Source organism: Sciurus vulgaris (genome assembly GCF_902686455.1).
Source record: "Sciurus vulgaris genome assembly, chromosome: 12".
NCBI lineage: Eukaryota > Metazoa > Chordata > Mammalia > Rodentia > Sciuridae > Sciurus > Sciurus vulgaris.
This window is the reverse complement of record NC_136473.1, coordinates 97,433,565-97,452,403: the sequence shown is the minus strand read 5'-3', so window position 1 is coordinate 97,452,403 and position 18,839 is coordinate 97,433,565. Positions and strand designations below refer to the sequence as shown.

At 41.5% G+C, this 18,839-nt stretch overlaps 1 protein-coding gene across 1 annotated transcript in view; it reads right to left on the bottom strand.

Moving 5' to 3' along the window:
• Positions 1 to 18,839, bottom strand: part of NIBAN1 (niban apoptosis regulator 1) — a 137,985-nt gene that overhangs the window by 55,882 nt on the left and 63,264 nt on the right. The window contains exons 4-5 of the mRNA XM_079107750.1: positions 18,054 to 18,168; positions 13,222 to 13,389 (exon numbers count right to left, since the gene is read on the bottom strand). Coding sequence (XP_078963876.1) covers positions 13,222 to 13,389; positions 18,054 to 18,168 — 283 coding nt within the window. The remainder of the gene's footprint in view (positions 1 to 13,221; positions 13,390 to 18,053; positions 18,169 to 18,839) is intronic.

Sequence of the window (18,839 nt, the reverse complement as noted above, 5' to 3'; positions counted from 1 at the left end):
TGCAAGATGCAAGCTATCTGTGTTCTCAGCAAGAATGACTCATTACTGTTACCAAAAGCTGTCTAGAACTTTCTGGAAAGGTTTTTGATTCTCAACTTGAAAATATCTAAGCTGCCATCTTAAAACTTGGGGAAGTGGGCTAGGGGTTTATCTCAGAGGCACAATGATTGCCTAGCATGCTTATGGCCCTGGGTTCCATCCCCAAGGCCCCTCCCCAACACACAGACACACTCTCACAACTTGGAAAAGAAAACCAGAAGGTTACCTTCAGCTTTCATCCTCCTCACCAAGGATCTAAGCACAGGACTGTGGTTCAGATGTGTTGGTCTAGGAGCTCATCTGGCCTAACTTACCATGTTCTCTGGAACAGAACCACTGGGCTTGGCCAAGAGTTGACATGAAAGGAGATAGAATGAACTGAAATGATGTTACTGATCTACTTTACTTTTTCTTTCTACCTTTCCCAACTGTCAGAAGAAAATAATTCCCTAACCCTCCACCATCAGTAGAATGGGCTAGGCTTACAAATGGAGTCTTGTTCATGACCTTGTTTTTGATTTATTTTGCCCCCTGCATCTAAGACAATGTTCTGCACACATCAGACCCTTTAAAAAAGGTTCCTTTATTCCAACTTTGATCCTGAGACATAAAGTGTCATTTTTACCCTACGTACATGCAAAAAACTAGCAGAAAAATGGTAATTGCAATCTAGGTGACTGGGCATCTGGGCTGTCCTCTAGTTCCTACAGAAGCTTGGAGAGAACGAGAAGTACAAATAAAATAAGAGGTCTCAGTTTCTTTCTGAGCTGGTACTGGCATAGACCATGCCTGATCTCCACAGGAAAGGAACTTGGCAGGGAGTAGCTTGGTGTGGTCCAAAGTGAAAGTAGATATTTTGATACTATTGCTCCTCCCCAGCTTCCTTCTCTTTTCCATTCCTTTCTAAGTCCCATTAAATAGGAATGTCTCCTTAACAGCCATATGCTGGTGACCTGAAGCATGACTTGTGGTTCTCAAAAGAAAACGCTTCAAAAAAAAACCAGGTCAAGTTGGGACTTCCCACCAGCAAAAGCCAATATGGGAATTCAGTTACAATAAGAAGATGCTGAAAGGAAAAATAAAATGAGTTTAATTATAGAAAACATAAAGAACTGGTAATGCATAAGCACCATCAATTTTTCAACCCCACCCTTGTAACACCCTACAAAATGATTCTCAGCTGTAAATTTGGCCAAGCCAAGAAAATTCTAGCATTGGAAAACATTTTTACAGTCCACAATTTACCACAGGAACACCCACTTGGGTTAAGGCACAACTTCATGTTTCAGAGCAGAGAAAAGACAACTTCTGCATCCCAGTTGCCACCGAAATTTCAACAGATGTACAGCAACTCACTTCCCTCTTAAATAGATATTAAGAAACTATTCATGTCAAGTTTAGCAAGAAGTGACCAACCTCAAATCATGTGGTCCTAAATAAGGATTTGGACTCAAATTTTTTTTTTTTTTTTTTTTTTTTTTTTTTTTTTTTTTGGGTGGCAGCTAGTCACATCCCGGGCATACAGCAGGTGCTTACTAAGTACTTGCTGATTGGAAGTCACATGGTTCAGTGGGTTGGAGCACGGCTTTGAAGTCAGACTGCCTGGGATTAAAATCTTGTACTAATCCTCACCTGTTTTACCTACAATTTCAGGATCTTCATCTAAAAAACAGGGACAGGGCAAATAACTGCCCATCTCACAGATTGCTGTGAGAATCAAATGAGCTTTTATGGTGGTTTTCCAAGTACAGAATTCTATTACATAGAATTAGACAATGCAGGATGCAAGAAAAAGGGTCATATTGGAAAGGACACACTCAGTAAAGAAAATATATCTCTGTTGCACTTGCTGTTAAGTTTAAGATTATTTTCAGAAAGGAAGTCCTATAAAGAGCCCAGATGCGGTACCCTAACTAAAATAATAGATAAATGATTTAATTTTATCTTATAAGTGCTCAACACATTTTGGGCAGTCAATACTTTTTTTTCCCATTGACTACTTTCTAACTATATTATTAAATATCAATTCAAACACCAGTTTAATATGGTAAAAATCAGAATTCTTTACAAGTCATATATTTTAAGAGGAATAAAAATTAAGTGATTTATTCATGAAAATAGAAGGGATGCCAGTAGAGAAGAGAAAGGGGACCAGGGGGCCTTAGGGAGGGAGGGAAGGGGAAGTACTAAGGAGTAAAATTTATCAATTTATACTGTTCTATCATGTGCAGGTACAAACACATAACAATGAACCCTGCTATTATGCAAAATTATAATGCACCAATAAAAAATATCTAAAAAAAAAAAAAAAACCTAAGTTGTTTAAGGCAAAACACCTTACATTTGAGAGAAAAGCCCTAAGCAGCAATCATTTGCTACCTTTAAGGGATGCTGTTTAAAAGACAGATTTTGGGCTCCCTTCCTCAGAGATTCTAATTCAGTAGGTCTGGAGTAGAGTGAGGGAATCTGAAATTTTAAAGTTTCTTCCCCTCCACCCTGACTGCACACAACTCATTCAGAAGCAAGTAGTGGACAGATCACATTTTGAAATGTACAGCTGAATTCTGTACCTACAGATTACCCTAAATGAATATCATCTTCTGATTAAGCAGAGTTTTCAGAGAGCTGAGAATTACTCCATTAAGGCTGGGACTATTCTTAGTGGAAACCTTCCTAAAATGCATTCCACACTCCTCTCCCTTTCTCTTCTCTTTTTCAGTTCTGGGTATTGAACCCAGGGGTACTCTACCACTGAACTACAACCCCAGCCCTTTCTACTTAGTTTTTTAAATTTCGAGACATAATCTCACTAAGTGACCCAGGCTGTGCTCAAGCTCAGGATCTTCCTGCCTCAGCTTCCCAAGTAGCTGGAATTTACAGGTGTGCACCACCACCACATCCAGCTTTCATTTCTTTATCCACATAGCATACAAGATGCAATTTAATCTTGATGATAGCGTTTTTTAAATTATTGTTATGGATGGCATGTGCTATCGTTGCAGAGCATTCGTTAATGAGCTGCCTGAAGCACTGTTGTGGCTCTATAACCGTGTTCAAGTTTCAAGTTCTGAATGTCAGGTTTAACTTTTGAGTCTTCTCCTCAAAGGTGGCACATGTGCAGCTGCTGAACCTCATGGATGGTATAACATGGCTGCAAATGAATGGGGACTTCTGGATAGAAATAGCCTTTTGAAATCCACACTGAGTGAGTTACCTTGTCAACACCATTTGATTTTTTTTCTGTGGTATCTAGCCATGTGGTGTTCTCTGTACCTTAACAATCTTCTCATTTAAAAAAAAAAGGGGGAGGGGGCTGGGGTTGGGGCTTAGGGATAGAGCTCTGGCCTAGCATGTGTGAGGCACTGGATTTGATTCTCAGCACCACATATGAATAAATGAATAAAATAAAGGTCCAGCAACATCTAAAAAATATTGTTTAAAAAATTATACTAGATGAATTATATTTTCAAAAATATTTTAAATACCCATGAACTGACCATAAAGTAAGGAACTTTATTTTGATTTTTTTATGGGTTTCTTAATGGATAGAAGGCGTACCCTTCAAATTCATATGTTGAAGTTCTGATTCCTAGAATCTCAGAAAGTGACCTTATTTGGCAATAGGGTTATTGCAGATGTAATTTGTTAAGATGAGGTCATTCTGGAGTAGGGTAAGTCCCTGATCCAATATGACTCGTGTCTTCATAAAAAGGGGAAATTTGGACACGAATATACACACAGAGAAAATGTCACATTGAGATGCAGCCAGATCATAGTGATACTTCCGTTAGCCAAGGAGAGAAGGCTGGATTAGATCCTTCTCTCACTGCCCTTGGAAAGAACCAATCTGACCATGTCTTGATTTTGAACTAGACTATAAATTTCTACTTTTTAAGTCACCCAGCTTGGGGTACTTGGTTATAATGGCAGCTCTAGCAAACTAATACAAAAACCAAAACAAGAAGCCAAGCCTTCAAGTTAGCTTTCACTTTGAAGGTGTTAGTAGAATCTAGGGACCTTAAGCTACACTTTTCACCACCTCCCCAAGTGCTGCTACCCAGTCTAACTGCTTCTTTGGTGTTTTCTATTCTTTTTTGTGACACCCCCATACCATGTAAAAATATCAACATTAAATAAAACTTGTAGACTTTTCTCTTAATCTGTCTTTGGTCAACTTAATTCATAGATCTCAGTAACAGAATCTAAGAGGGCAGAGTAAAATCTTTCTTTCCCTAGAGTGGCAAAAATGCATTAAAGTTGTTTAAAATAACAATGACAATTGACAATATATTGAGGAGTTAAAATGAAAAGGTACAATTAAAGTTCAGGTTCACAACAGCCTATAAGTGGAGGAGTATGTTAAAGGAATTACAGTACTTTAAGTTCTCTACTTTTTGATGGTAGTTAAACATGTTGATTAATGTTTGGATTCAAGTTAAATCCTGCAGGCTAAACTTTCTTGGATCACTAACAAAACAAAAAAAAAAAATACATATTTTTATTATATAGCAAGAATAATTCAGAAGAAGGCAAGAAAGTAGAGAAAAGGAAACAGAAAGATGGAATGTATAGAAAACACACAATAAGATAGATTTAAAACCAAAAAAAGGTGTTTTTATTAGGGAGATTTTCTATGCAAGCTTTAAAAAATGTTGGCATAGCTACATTAATATTAGACAAAAGATATTTAAGGCAAATAACAGTAAATAGAGAATAATGTATCATTTTATCCTGATAAAAGACTCAGCTCACTAGGAAGCTAGAACAATATTAAACAGTATCCATCTAGTGTGTTTCTGTATATGTTCCTTAAAATTAGAATTCAACAATTAATAAAATGCAAACAATAAAATAAATGAATCTACCACACATCACAGGGTAGATATGAACATACCTCGTACAGTAACTGACCATTGGGCAAAAAATAATCAGTAAGGATATAGGTTTGAAGGGTACAGCTGACATGCTTAATTAAGTCAATAGACACGTATGACTATAAAGTAGGTGTTGACCCATAAGCTTACTGACCATGTACAGGGCCACAAAACAAAGTGCAACAAATTTTAAAAGACTTTATCATATAGGCCCTACTGTCTGTCCATGATGCAATTAAGCTAAAAATCAGTAATAAACAATGTATATTTGGAATTTAAGAAGCACAATTTATGCAGCATATAAGTAAAAGAAGAAATTACATGAATTAGAAAACCTTTGAATGATGATGAAAAAAATACAGAATATTAAACTTGGGGAAATCAGCTAAAATAGTTCATAGAGTGAAATTGATAGCATTTTACTACTTGTATTTTAGCAAAAGAAAGACTGATGGTGAATGAGTATTTTAGTTTTCTAGTGTTACAAAACAAATCACCCCCAAAGTTACTAGTTTAAAACAGTAACAAATGTTCATTATCTCTCATCGTGGGGGTTGGGAAACTCCAAAGCAGCTTGGCTAGGCGCTTCTGGCCTGAGGGCTCTCATTAGGCTTGGGCCGCATGATGGCCAACTCTGTAGTCATCTCCAGGCTGACAAGACAGAAGCACGCGCTTCCGAGTTAGATGACTCACATGGTTCTTTGGTGCCCTTTCCTTCAACAAGGGAGCCCAATTTTCCTCCTTTTGAATGTGGACCAGACACTGTGACTTATTTATGAACAAGATGAGACAGAAGTGACGGTATGTGATTTCCAAGGGGAGGTCACCAAGAGAAGAGCTGCTGCCCGCTTTCTGGGTCTTGGGTCACTTACTTGGGAGAACCTCACCCTTGTCATGTGGAAACACAAAAGCTGCCCCCTGAGCAGAGGAACTGGGTCCTCCTGCCAACAGATGTAGTCAAATTCCACATGAATACAGTTTGAAAACACGCGACATGATCCAGCATGTGGGAGAAAGCTATAAAAAAAAAAGAAAAAAGAAAAGAAAAGCACAAAATCCAGGGTGGCATTCTCTCAAAAGCAAAGAAAGCAACAGGATCAGGGAAGAACACAGAGGAAATTTCCAAAGGATCAGCGATGTTCTTTATACCTCCTAAATATGTCATAAGCATTCTTGTATGTCCGCTCAATAGTTTTTTAAAATATATCTAGTTGTCAATGAGTCTTTTGATTTTCTTCCAATTTATTTATATGTGGTGCTGAGTATTGAACCCAGGGCCTCACACATGCCAGGCAAGTGCTCTACCACTGAGCCACAAGTCCAGCCCTTAGATATTTATCTTTAAAAACTCTAAGCAGTTAACGGAAGGAACCACAGAGCTCCTAGGCTTCCCTTCCTTCTCACATTCCTTATCTAAGTTTGTTCACGGTGTGTGATGGGGAGAGGGAATAAATATAGCTCACCTTTCTAGAACAACAGAACATTTTTCTCTAAGAGCGCCTGAATATTGACTTTTAAAAAGAAATTCAGGGATAGATGCTAAGTAGAGTCCTTCAAAATGTTGATCATCTCACCATTTATTAAAACATCCATCACATTTGCTCTGTCACTTTAATTAGTATGTTTCAATCTCAACATATCTCAACCATAAGTAAAAAGAAAAAAGGAACAAAAACTTGAAAACCATTCAAACTTTGCCACCGTCAATCATAATCACGTCCAAAACTGTCCAGTGATTTTGGTGGCTAACCAATCTAAACAGCACAGGCAAAAAAGACTTTTTTTGCTTGAATTAACTTCAATGCTCTGCTTGTTTAATCTTTTTTATTGTTGTTGCTCCAATTTGTCACCCTTAACTACCATGAATACCCACTCTTTAGACCTCCTTCATACCAAAATAATTATTTGGTTTAGTAGAAGTGGGAAAGGGGGTGCACATCAGTGGTTTCAATGAAACAGTATCAAGTTAGACAGGCCAAAAGAAGCATTTGAAAGTAGTTCCATGATAACACAATGAATCTAAGGTGAACAAAAGGCCGAGAAAAAGCAGTTCTATTTGTTCTTGTTTCAGGTGGAGACCTGTCCCTCCAGCTCCAACTCTTCAATTTCTTTGAGAATTTCAAGTAATTTAAGTAGAGCCAGAAGTCTAGATATGAAAGCATGTTTCAGATCAATTATTTTAAAATTATTCCAACCCATATGCTCACAGCGGTGTAAAGTTTTTATTTAAGTTGTAGAAAGTCATATGTGATTTGCATTTTAGACTACACAAAATAATAAAATAAGCTACATGCTCATCTACTTATTCTCTAGAGCAATCTAATGCAAAGACACAGTCCTGTTTAGCAGGCAGACAAAATGCCAAGGTGAGCTTGCAGAGTACTAATGAAGAAACCTGTCCCAGCTCTCAGATGACCTCAGATGAATAACTCCCGATTTGCTTCACTCTGGATCATGCAAATGTATCACAAGAGTGGTTCCATTCAAAAGTAGCATGTTAAGGGCTGGGGTTGTGGCTCAGTGGTAGAGCTCTTGCCTAGTATGTGTGAAGCACTTGGTTCGATTCTCAGCACAGCATATAAATAGATAAAGAAAGTAAAGGTCCATCAACAACTGAAACATTTGTAGCGTGTTTAAAATTCCCAAGAGATGAGCTTTATAAGGCAAGGCTGAGAATCAATCTGACAAGGGCCAGGTATCAAGATGTCAGGACAACTTGCCCCCTGACACTAATAAGCTATGACCAATTTGAGCGTCATCACAAATAAACTCTAAGGAGACAAATAGGTGACCACAAAGGTCTCTCCTAAATTTAGAGCTTGATGAATAATCACCAAGGACCAGAAAGAGGAAGTGATGATTTCTTAAGAGAAAACCACATACTCACAAAGGAAAAAAGAGAAATATTTATAATTGTAGAATATTAACTATGTGACTCAAAGAGCGCAGGCTAAACTCCAGGAGAGAATGCAATCCAAGCAGAGAAAATCTTTTTAAAGACTTTAGTTTGGCACAGCCTACTAAAACAGAAAATTGGTACCTAGTTTTTATAAAACAGTAATTACCAAGCATTTTGTTTGCGTGCATAAAAGTTTTTATGCATTGCAACAAAAGTATACTATAAAATATTTCTTAAATAAAAGCATCCAAAAAAGATGTTTGCAAAAGTTCTATTCTTATTTCACTTTCTCCATACATTATTCATTTGTAGTAAGGCATCCTGAAAAGGCTAAGCAATTTTCCAACTCATAGATATGTTTTTCCATACATATATGCGTGTGCCACAAAATTTTAAATTACGTTTTCATACATTACAAAATAAAATTCATTGTGTACTTTCAGTAAGAATTGTTTGATGCCCACAGCAGACGCTTAGTCCCTCAACTAATGAACTTGCTTCATAGGTAAAAATGGGCTCTGGGTAGAAATTCAGTTGGTGAAAATAGATCTGAGATCTGCTGCTAAGGGCTGGAAAGCATAAAACTCCATGTTCAAATAAACACACCAAAAAAGATTTGCTGTATCTGATTTGAATTATAAATGTTTTGTTGTTGTTGTTCTAAAATTCAGTTTAATTCAGCCACATTTATTGAACACCTAAAAGGTCCAAGTGTCAAAATCAAGTCTAACGAAGGGGTCTGGTTTCATCTGGGAACTCTGGGGTAAGAAAGAGCCCCAGGTGTATAACACTGACAGCGTAACCAGCTCCCAAATGCAACCACCCTCCCCACTCCACATCCAGCCTGCTCACCCCATCACAAGGACCCTTGGAGGTGACAAATGTCACAAGTGACTCAACTGTTTGCAGAGGTTTACAGAGTGTCTTTACATCATTGGGATCGTTTTTGTCAAAATCTTCTGGGTTATTCTTTTGTATTTTTAAATCAACTGCCCTCTTGCTTCCTAGATATTCCACTGTCTCTTCCTTAGTGCTCATAGTGAAGTGAACACTGGCATTTGCTTAGTGGCAATTGTAGCTGTCTTCTGGCTAACACAGCACTGTTGAACAAAACTGCCAGCATTCCACTTCCTCTGAAGAATTGCTGTTTATCCAGTGATGCCTGTCCCCTGTCATCCTCCTCTTCTGTTGCTCAATCCTTCAGGCAGAGGACAATGGCTTTATACTGGCCTATTCCTTCATTCACCACTGCATCCCTCTCTGCAAGCTACCAGCATCTGCTACCTGCCAAAGCTTCCTACGTGGTCTCTTGGCACCACAAAAAGTTATACCCACCCTCACTGTCCACATGCACTATAGCCACTATGACCTTGCTAAAGTGGGTGTCTGATCAGGTCATTTACCTACTAAAAACTTTTGGGTGGTTCACTATTGCTGTTAGAATAAGATCCAAATTTTTAAGGCACATCACAAAGTCCCTTATAACCCAGATCTTGCCTGTCTACCTATCTTTGATTGACTCCTATCTAAGCAACAGCCACAACGAACTTCTTTCAGTTCCTTGGATGGTCCATGCTCTGTCTTGCTTCTAGCTCTTACATATCCTATGCCTCCTGCCAGAAACATTTCTTCTTTTTCCTGCAAATTCATATGCCAAGGAATGAGGATCCCAAGCCAGAAGAGCAGACTGGCCCTGAGGAATATCTTATTCCAGATTGCATGTGTGCAGCCCTCTACGTTTGTCAGAAGTTTTAACTCTACTTCTGTATCTACAACGACCACATTTTGCAAACTAAAATTCTGAAGAATAGAACTGAATTTTGGGTGATAGGATTCACTTGACTCAGAACATCTTGAGATTTATGTGAGTCTCATTTGGGGGCAGCTGACTCTCAGAACCCTGGCCTTCCTGGTCAGGGGTAAGGGACAAGGAGCAGCAGCTGTTCTAGGCATATGCCATTCAATGGGCTTAAGATTAAGTGCAGTAAGTTGAAGTGAGGTGTTCTACTGAGGATTAATTTTCTGAGAGATCTTCTTAGGCCTGCTCAGTGAAGAGGTGCCAAAATCAAACCAAAGCAAAACACACATTTGTGCACACACGCACACCTGTATGATTCATAAGCGTGTAAGTGATCTCTGTTGTATCTAAAGGTTGCCCTCTCTTGAAGGAGGGAGAAGCACAGACCTCCCTACATACCCTGATAGCCTATCTATCTATCTTCCGATAGCCTCGTTGTCCAAGAATAAGGTCCTCCGTCAGGGTTAAGGAGAAAACACACCTGCCACACAAAGACAAACAGAAGTGGATCGGGATTCAGAGTGAATAGACACGGACATACAGCCCAACATGGACCCAACACTCCTGGGGCAAATGGATGGTAGTTGCCTTTGAACTACTACAAGTTTCCTGGGAACCCTGAGTGGGATCAACAGTGGCCCAGCATCATCTGCTAGAATGCCTTGGACTCAGTTCTCACAGAGCTGTGTGGTGGCCTCAGAGCTAATGAAGCCCCCGCAACAGGAAACTGAGCCCTGCTGCTGGCCTGGAGCTCCCAGCGGCCCCTCAGGGTTTCGGGACCTTATCAGAGCAATAATTTTACATCTACTTCTGAACTCTTCTGGTAGGTATGGAGAAAAAGTGGTTAACAAACGGCTTGTGAAAACCTGTTTGTTTACTCGAGATCATACAATGAATAATGGGTAGACACTGGAAAAGAAAAAGTGATTCAGTAAAGTTGGGCAGTAAACGGTGCCATCAAGAAACAGAAAGGGAAGAAGGACGGGAAAGACCCATGAGCTCACCGGCCCACAATAGCCAACCACCATGTCCTACCATGTTATGATGGTCTGTGACTTTGGCTGAAGCCACTGGAAGTAATGCCAGATTTTCTGCATCAGGACTCAGTGAGAGGGACAAATGGTTTCTGGACAGAAGAATGCGCCACAGAACCAGGGTAATAAAACTAGACCTCATTATCTTATGTGCCTTTGATAACATACTGGAGCGCAGACTTGGGTTTTGAATCTGCTGAAGGCTTCCATAAATGGAGTCTAAATGCGGGCTACATAACATTCAAAAACTCCCCAGAGAAATTCCTATTATGTACATGGAAGGGGGAGTACAGCCAGCCCCACTTGGCTGGGCAGAGAACATTCTCTGTTCAGTGAAACTTTGCAGTTCTTGTGTTCAGCGCCAACTGCGTGTTCGTACTAGACCCAGAGGTGTTAAGAGTATTGAAAAATGAGCTGGATAGAACAGGCAGTGCTGGGCGACTCTGTCTCTGAAACATCAAAACCACAAGGCAAGATATTAATAAGGGAATAATTTTTATAAAGACTAACTAGTTAGGAGTCAATATTATGTTGAGCTGCTATAGCAAAACAGAGTGACATTATCTTTTTCCCTTAGCCTCCTATTGATACACAAGTTAAAATTCAAGAAGTGGCTGAGATACATCATGAGTGACTTGCTCTGTGGAACTGATGGTCTCAGGAAACCCCCAAACTTCATAGTATACAGTGAAATTAACCGTAGTAGGAAGTAAAGGCCCTCAGATGAGGTAACTCTGCTCAGTGTCAACTGCTGTAGACTTATAATACTAGACAGGTGCCTCCTGACCTACCATAGGGTTAAGTCCCAATAAACTCCTCACAAGTTGAAAATGCTCCTAACCCAGCAATGTCAGAGCTTGCCTAGCGTTCCTTAAATGTGCTCAGCACATTTGCATTAACTAACGTAGGAAATCATCTGATGTAAAACCCATTTTATAGTTATGTGTTGAATGCCTCATGTATGCACAGAGGTGGGTGTTTTGCAGACATAATGGGATGAAAAGACACAAAGCACGAGATCCAGAAAACTGTCAGCACAGTACACTGGAATTTATTGGTTGTTTCCCCTCATGATGATGTGGCTGCCTGGGAGCTGCCCTCACTGCCACTGTCTAGCTTCATGAAAGTATCACACTCATCATCATGAACCCAGAAAGTAACACACTCGTCATCGTGAACCCAGATGTGCCTTGCTTTTGCACCATCATAAATTAGAAAAATCAATAATTCTAACACTGCCAAGTTGGGACCATCTGTACCCCCTTCTTCCCTAGGCAGTGACCTCTAGTTAACTCTTCAACACATTAACTTTGATAACTATCAAATCAGAACGTGTTTTCCCTCCCCCTGTTTGAATTTAGACTCCCAGAGAGAAGAACTTGGCATGCTTCATTCCTCTGTTCCTAATGCCCATGAGGAGCTGGGCAGAGTTGAGGCCGGTGGCGTTTGGCGGGCTGCCTTTCTGACTGCCCAAGAACACAATTCAGTTCTCTGTAACTGAAGGCTTCACAGAGTCCAGAAAACCAGCATCCACATCAAAATGTCAAAAACACCACATGATCAAACGAAAGGCCTTTTTTATTAGAGCTAGGATATTAATCAGATCAATACTAGAGTCAAAGGGGTCTGAAGCAACCCCACTCTGAGTGCCACTTGAGGACCAGAAGCATCTGCATCACGTGACAGTTTGTAGGAAAAGCAAAATCCAGGGCCCAGCCCAGACCCCGTCAATCGGAAGGTCTGAGGGTGGACCCAGACACCTGGGTTTTAACTGAGTCCTCTCCGTGACCCTTATGGATTCTCAAGTTTTGAGAACCACTACCATGGTTTGGGAAAGTGTCCCCCAAAGGTCCACATGGTAAAGGACAGGTCCCCAGCTAGGCGCTTCTGGGAGGTAGAGGAATCTTTAAAAGGTGGTGCACTCTGGGAGGCCTTAAGGTGATTAGGGTCTGCCTTTGGAGGGGATTATGGGGCCCGGGTCCCCTCCTCACTCCCCTTTGCTTCCCAGCCATAAGGTGAGGGGCTCCACACCACCACCTGCTGTCACCAAGATGTGCCGCCCTGCCCCAGGCCCCCAACCAACGGGCCCATGACCACAGACTGGAGCCTCCAAGCCTGAGCCACATTTTGAAAGTCGCCCAACACGGCTGCTAATTGGTGAGCAAATATTAATTACAGGGAACCATGCGGCTGATCTGAAGTGGCACCATTGTTCAGAAACAAAGGCGAAAATAAATGAGGGATGTCACAAAGACTAGAATTCTGCCAGGTCCGCTGGTACGCTCTTGCTGGCCTGTCGATTAGAAGCATCAGGAAAGAGAAGGAGAAGGAGGAATCAGACGTGCAGTGATAGGCATGACAGTCACCAAGCGGCCACACTGCCACCAGACAGCGCTCCCCGTTCTAGGACTTCCCAGACCCAGCTGAACAGTCAGAAAGAGTACAGAGCCATCCCTGGCTGGGCGTCCCTCCCTCCCCTGGAGCAACACCATCTGTGGCTCCTCCTAGGGATCGTGAATGACCAAGACGACTCAGGGGAGGCAGCCGACTGGGGACAAGACAGCAGGGGTGCCGTACCGTGATTCAGGTGCCTGACGCAGTCGCTCAGGAGGGTGCTGAACTTCTTCTGGTCAGCGGCCTCGTGGAAGCAGAAGTAGCTGTGTCGCAGGAAGGGCTGCCACAGGTACACGGGGAACGGCCTGGGCAGGACCACGAGGGGCTGCGCGTTCTCCTTCTCGCTGGAAGCTGCAGAAATACCGAAAAGCGACCTCAACACGTGTGTCCTTTATCCCAAATACGCACGTCAGGCCGGGAGGGACTCCAGGGCAGGCCATGAGAGAGAAGTGGCAGGGAACATGGCAGCCTGGACTTCTTTCTACCCCTCCGCCAGCCCACCCGGCCTCACTCCATGGCTGATGTCACCAACGTCATCCTGGCTGCCAGCCCATGGCTTCTTCTCTCTTACCTGCCCTTCTAGTCTGATCTACAGCAGTTGCCGCTGCTAACGACACCTCTTCAGAAAACATTCTTTCCTCTTCACTTCCAAGAGCATCTCTCCCCATTTTTTTTTTTAAGCTGTTTCTAAGTTACAGTCACACATTGCTGATGGGACTACAGATTAGTGCAATCTCTTTGGAAAGCAGTATGGAGATTCCTCAGAAAACTTGGCATGGAACCAACAATTGACCCAGCTCACCCACTCCTCAGTTGAAAGGGCTTAAAATCAGCATACTACAGTGACACAGTCACATCGATGTTTATAGCAGCTCAACTCACTATAGCGAAACTATGGAACCAATCTAGATGTCCTTCAACAGATGATGGATAAAGAAAATGTGGTACATGTACACAATGGAATATTACTCAGCCTTAAAGAAGAATGGAATTACGGCATTTGAGGGTAAATGGATGGAACTGGGGACTATCATGCTAAGTGAAATAAGCCGATCCCAAAAAACCAAGGCTGAATGTTTTCTCTGATAAGTGGATACTGATCCATAGTGGGGGGTGGGGGTAGGAAAGAATGAAGAAACTTTGGATTATACAGAGGGGAGAAAGGGGTGGGGAAGGATAGTAGATTGTGAGACAGACATTATTGCACTATGTGCATGTATGAAAATAATTCTTTTTTAAAAAAATTTATCACTGTCAAAAAAAGTTAATGAAAATAAATAAATAAAAGTTTTTAAAAAATAAAAAGCTGTTTCTCCTCTGTCACCTGATTGGTTCCTTTGCTGTCCCTCTATCTCATGTTAAGTGACAGTGTTCACACTGTTCCTCTTTGGTTTCCACTCCACTCTCATCTCGCCTGCCCAGGTGAGCTCATCCACTCCATGACATTTTATGTCCTTCCTGGAGTTCATACCACCCTTCCTGTTGTGCCCTCCCACAGAAAATTCTCACTCCTCCTTCAAAAGTTGGTTCAGAAGCCATCTCCTCTGGGATGCCTTTGCCAGCACCTCCTCTGCCACCTGACACAGAATTGGGTATTCCTTTCCTTGTTCTCCCAAAACACCAATGACCTGTTGCCATGCCAGCATCCACACTCGGGGGGACAGTGGTGGATGGCGAGATGAGCTTCCTCACTGATTCTCAGAGTTGCCTTCCCAGGAAGCAGAGCCATCACCCTGGGCTCCTGGAGGGTGGACACTCCCATCTCACGTGTCCTGTGCCTGATGTGCCACCAGGGAAACCAGGAGACCTTTAGCTTCAGTATTTTCAATCAACAGATGTGCTGTGTTAGCCTGGGGAATTTTAGAAGCCCTGAAAAATGAGACTTCTATCTCTTTGCTCCAAATCCATTCCAAGAAACGTAGGTTCGACCGGCCTGCTCTTCAGAAGCCCTCCTCAGCTTGCCTCCTTTCCTGCATTTTTGTCTCAAGCCACTGCACACGGCTGAAAGTCCCAGCCTCTTTCCAGAGTCACAGAAAACATACAGAAGGAAAAGTTGGTTCTGTGTTCCCCGTGCACAGAATAAACCGGGAAGGAAGGAAAGAGGAGCTTCGGGGGTCGCAGAGAGCACGGGCATATCAAGAAACGTGTCATTACCATAAGGAAGGCCCCGGAAGGAGGCTGCTCCCTGTTTAAGTGAGTAAATCAGGATCGAGTCGAGTAAAAAACAGACTTCTTGGGGACACACACAGAAGCCTTATGCCACTGTCCTGGGATCTGAAGGTAACAGACTAGAAGCACTGGGGACACAAACCAGCCCTCAGCACAATGCCCGGCACGTAATAGCTAAGAATGAATCACCATGTGAGTTAACAAACCAATGAATGAACAGCTGCAGGACATAGACACCTCTACTGGTCACATGGCATCCATTCTGCCCTTCTTTCTCAGTAATAAAAACCCTGATTTTCAGTTGCGCGAATGACTTCATAAAGACTGCTACACACGTTTGTAGTTTGGTGACCCACAGCTACTAAGTTTTCTGGTCAATGGGATGTAAACTGAAATGGCCGATGCAACCTTGGAGAAAGGGAATGGACACCCCTCCTTCTCTTTTCTCCTTCCTGCTGCCTGGAATGAGAAAGCTACAGCTGGAGCCCCAGCAGCCATCCTGGACTCTCCTACTAAGTTTCAACCTAGAAATAAGTAGGAGAAAACTAGACAAAGCCTGTCCCTGACGAATTTTTGGATCTGCCACACCAGCTCTGGACTAAGACCCAAATATTTCCAGCAAGAAAGTAGAATGAATTGGACATTAATACCCTATGTGCATATGTGACTACACAACCAGCGTGATCCTACATCATATACAACCAGAAGAATAAGAAGTCATACTCCATTGATGCATGATGAGTCAAAATGCATTCTACTGTCATGTAGAACTAATTAGAACCAAAAAAGATAATAAAACCTTGAATTGAATTCAATTCAATTGAATTTTTCTTCTTGTGCAGCAATCCAGAATCTAACTAATAAAATGCCAAATAAGTCAATCACTTTAGCAAAACATAGGCTCATTTCTGATGCATCACCTTAGTGTTCATAAGCTCCAGTGCCTTTTTTCAATCAAGCAAGGTCAGTTCCTTCCATCTTTGTTGTGCCCGAGTTTCTTTTCAGTGGAAATACTATCACACAGTAAGTCTTCTTGATTTACATGGTTTTGTGAAACAGTTCTTGCCCTTTACAACAAGTCACGGTTTTGTTCAAACAACTAAAATCAACATTGACCCTTCACAATTAAAAGCTTCAGCAAGACCCATAAAATCCACTCCTATTAGCCTGGAGCTCTCTCACTTAACCTTTTACAATAATTTTCCAGATGCCATCGGTCTGCATAGTTTCTGAATTGCGTTACAAAGACATCACAAATGACCTACTATAGAATATTCTATTTTTAAAACTCAGAAAGCCACACCATATGGCAAAAAATAGTCATTGAAATGCCCCAATCTGAAGCCCCAGGCCAATGGCATTAGTCACATAAGTCTCGTGTTTTTCATTGCTTTTCCTCCCTCTGATATGATTTCATCAACAAATCAATAAGTATATTGTCTGTTCTGAAGGATTTCGTTGGTAAAGTCCTGGAGAGATTCTGAAGAGTCAACATGTTGGTATTCTCATTTCTAGCTACAGCTCCATAGTCAGGATGGCAAATAAATAGATGTTGAAAGAAAATATAAATATAATAATATGTACAGTGCACACAAAGTATTGTTTTAGCCTGAATTACTTAGTAATAATTTGTTAATCTAGGTTTATGATCCATATACTAATCCTATAATTGTGTTATTAAAAACACTATGCTAAGCATTCTGTACCAAAATAACAATTGATGGAGTGATTACATTTTCTCCCATAAATTATAATGCAATGATTGTGCCTATTAATAAAAAAAAAAACAGGCCTCTCTTCAAGAAGCCAAGTAATTACTATGTGGCATGATTTATACAAAGCCAGATGGAGTTATCACATTATTCACAGTTCATGAATCTCTGTGAATTGCCCTATTTAGTCTATACATTATCCATCACTTTCTCTACCAAAAGAAAAAAAAAAAAGGAATGAGTGAGAATCAAAGAATGTTTAGGCTGGAAATACCCTTCTAGACTTTCAAGTTCAAAGCCCCATTTTAGAACTGGAGAAACAGAAACCAGAGAGGTCCGGCAACCTGCTCCTCTAAAACATTTGATAAGTGACACGGTGGGCAGCAGATAAAAGCCAGGTCTCCCAGTTCTTGGCTCCATGATTCCTACAGCAAGGTTCAGCTTTATTTATAGACAGGTGAATTGACACGATGCCTTTTTAAATTTTTTTTTTAACATAGTAGCTATGAATTGCTGTAATACTCGAATTCTTTTTTGTCAATTTGGGATATTTAACTGCATATCACCCCCAAATTAGAAAGACAATAATCCCCCAACAGGGCCAGACTTGCTTATTGAAAGAATGGGATTGTTCCCTTCACAGATCGAGACCTACCTATTTGCTTCCACTGCTCTGGGTGGTGCTATCAAAGCCTGCAATATATTCAAAAGCTTCCAGATACTTGACCAACAGCACCCTTTGAAAGTGTGAGAAACTCAGTACCTGACTTGCACATGTGTTACTCAATGGGCTATCGAATAACAGAAGTGGAATAACATGAGCTGAACGAGAGAAACAATGTCTTCCCTCTGTCTGTGGGGCATGGGCTTCTCAACCTTGACTGTGCCCATTTTTTTCTCTTTATCATTGGAGACTGTCCCGCGCCCTACAGGATGTTGGGCAGCCCCCTGGCCTCTACCCCCTATCCCTGGCCTGCAGCACCCGCTTTCCAACCACGACAACCAAAATATCTGCAGACAATGATAAATGGCCCTAGAAAGTTAAATTTCTCTTTCCCATTAAGGACCACTGCTTGAGCTAAACACAACCAGTTTAAACTTTTTTTCCGTGGAAAAAGATGCTCAATGACTTACCGATGGGGTCTGGGAAATGCCTATCAGAGAGTAGATTATATTCATCTTCTGACGTTAACACCTTGCCGCCAGCTGGAAGAATTCGACTTTTAGGAGCCGCTCCCTTCTGATAGGCCTGGGAGAAAAAGGCAGAAGAGAATGATTTTCTTCCCCAGTTGGATTTTTGGAAAGTCATATTAAAAATGAACACATGGACTCAGATTTACATGCCCAGAGAAGAAATCCCCACACTAGGTCATTGAGTTACAGTCATTTATTCAAAAAATACACTGCTCGCAAGGTAGCACCTTGTGCATTTGTGTGATGGTCACAACATGGCAAATCAGGGTCCCTGATCTCGGGAATATTCCTCACAGGTGTGTTCTCCAACAGGAAGAATGACGTCAGTGACGGGCACGGAGTCCACACCACATTTACCATTTCAGACGCTAACGCCTGAGTCACTCTGAAAACCACAAAGGTGATAACCTCACTATTGCTGCTTATTATAAAGCTTATTATAAAGTTTGTCATAAAGCTTGGCGAAGACTAACAAGACTCCGCAACGAGGGACTGTAACAATGGTCACCCTGGGTTTCCATCCAAAACACTGAGCGTTGCTATGATAAAATATGCCACCACTTGGCCCTCAGATGGGACTGTTGGGCATGGAATGGTGGAGATGGGAGTGCAGCTCTGTGACCTCAGAACCTACTCTGGCTGGCAGACAGGAAGCCCTGCTGTAAGAAACGTAGAAGAAGCACAGAGCAAGGCTGGAGCAGCTAGGCAGTCACAGCCATGGGGACA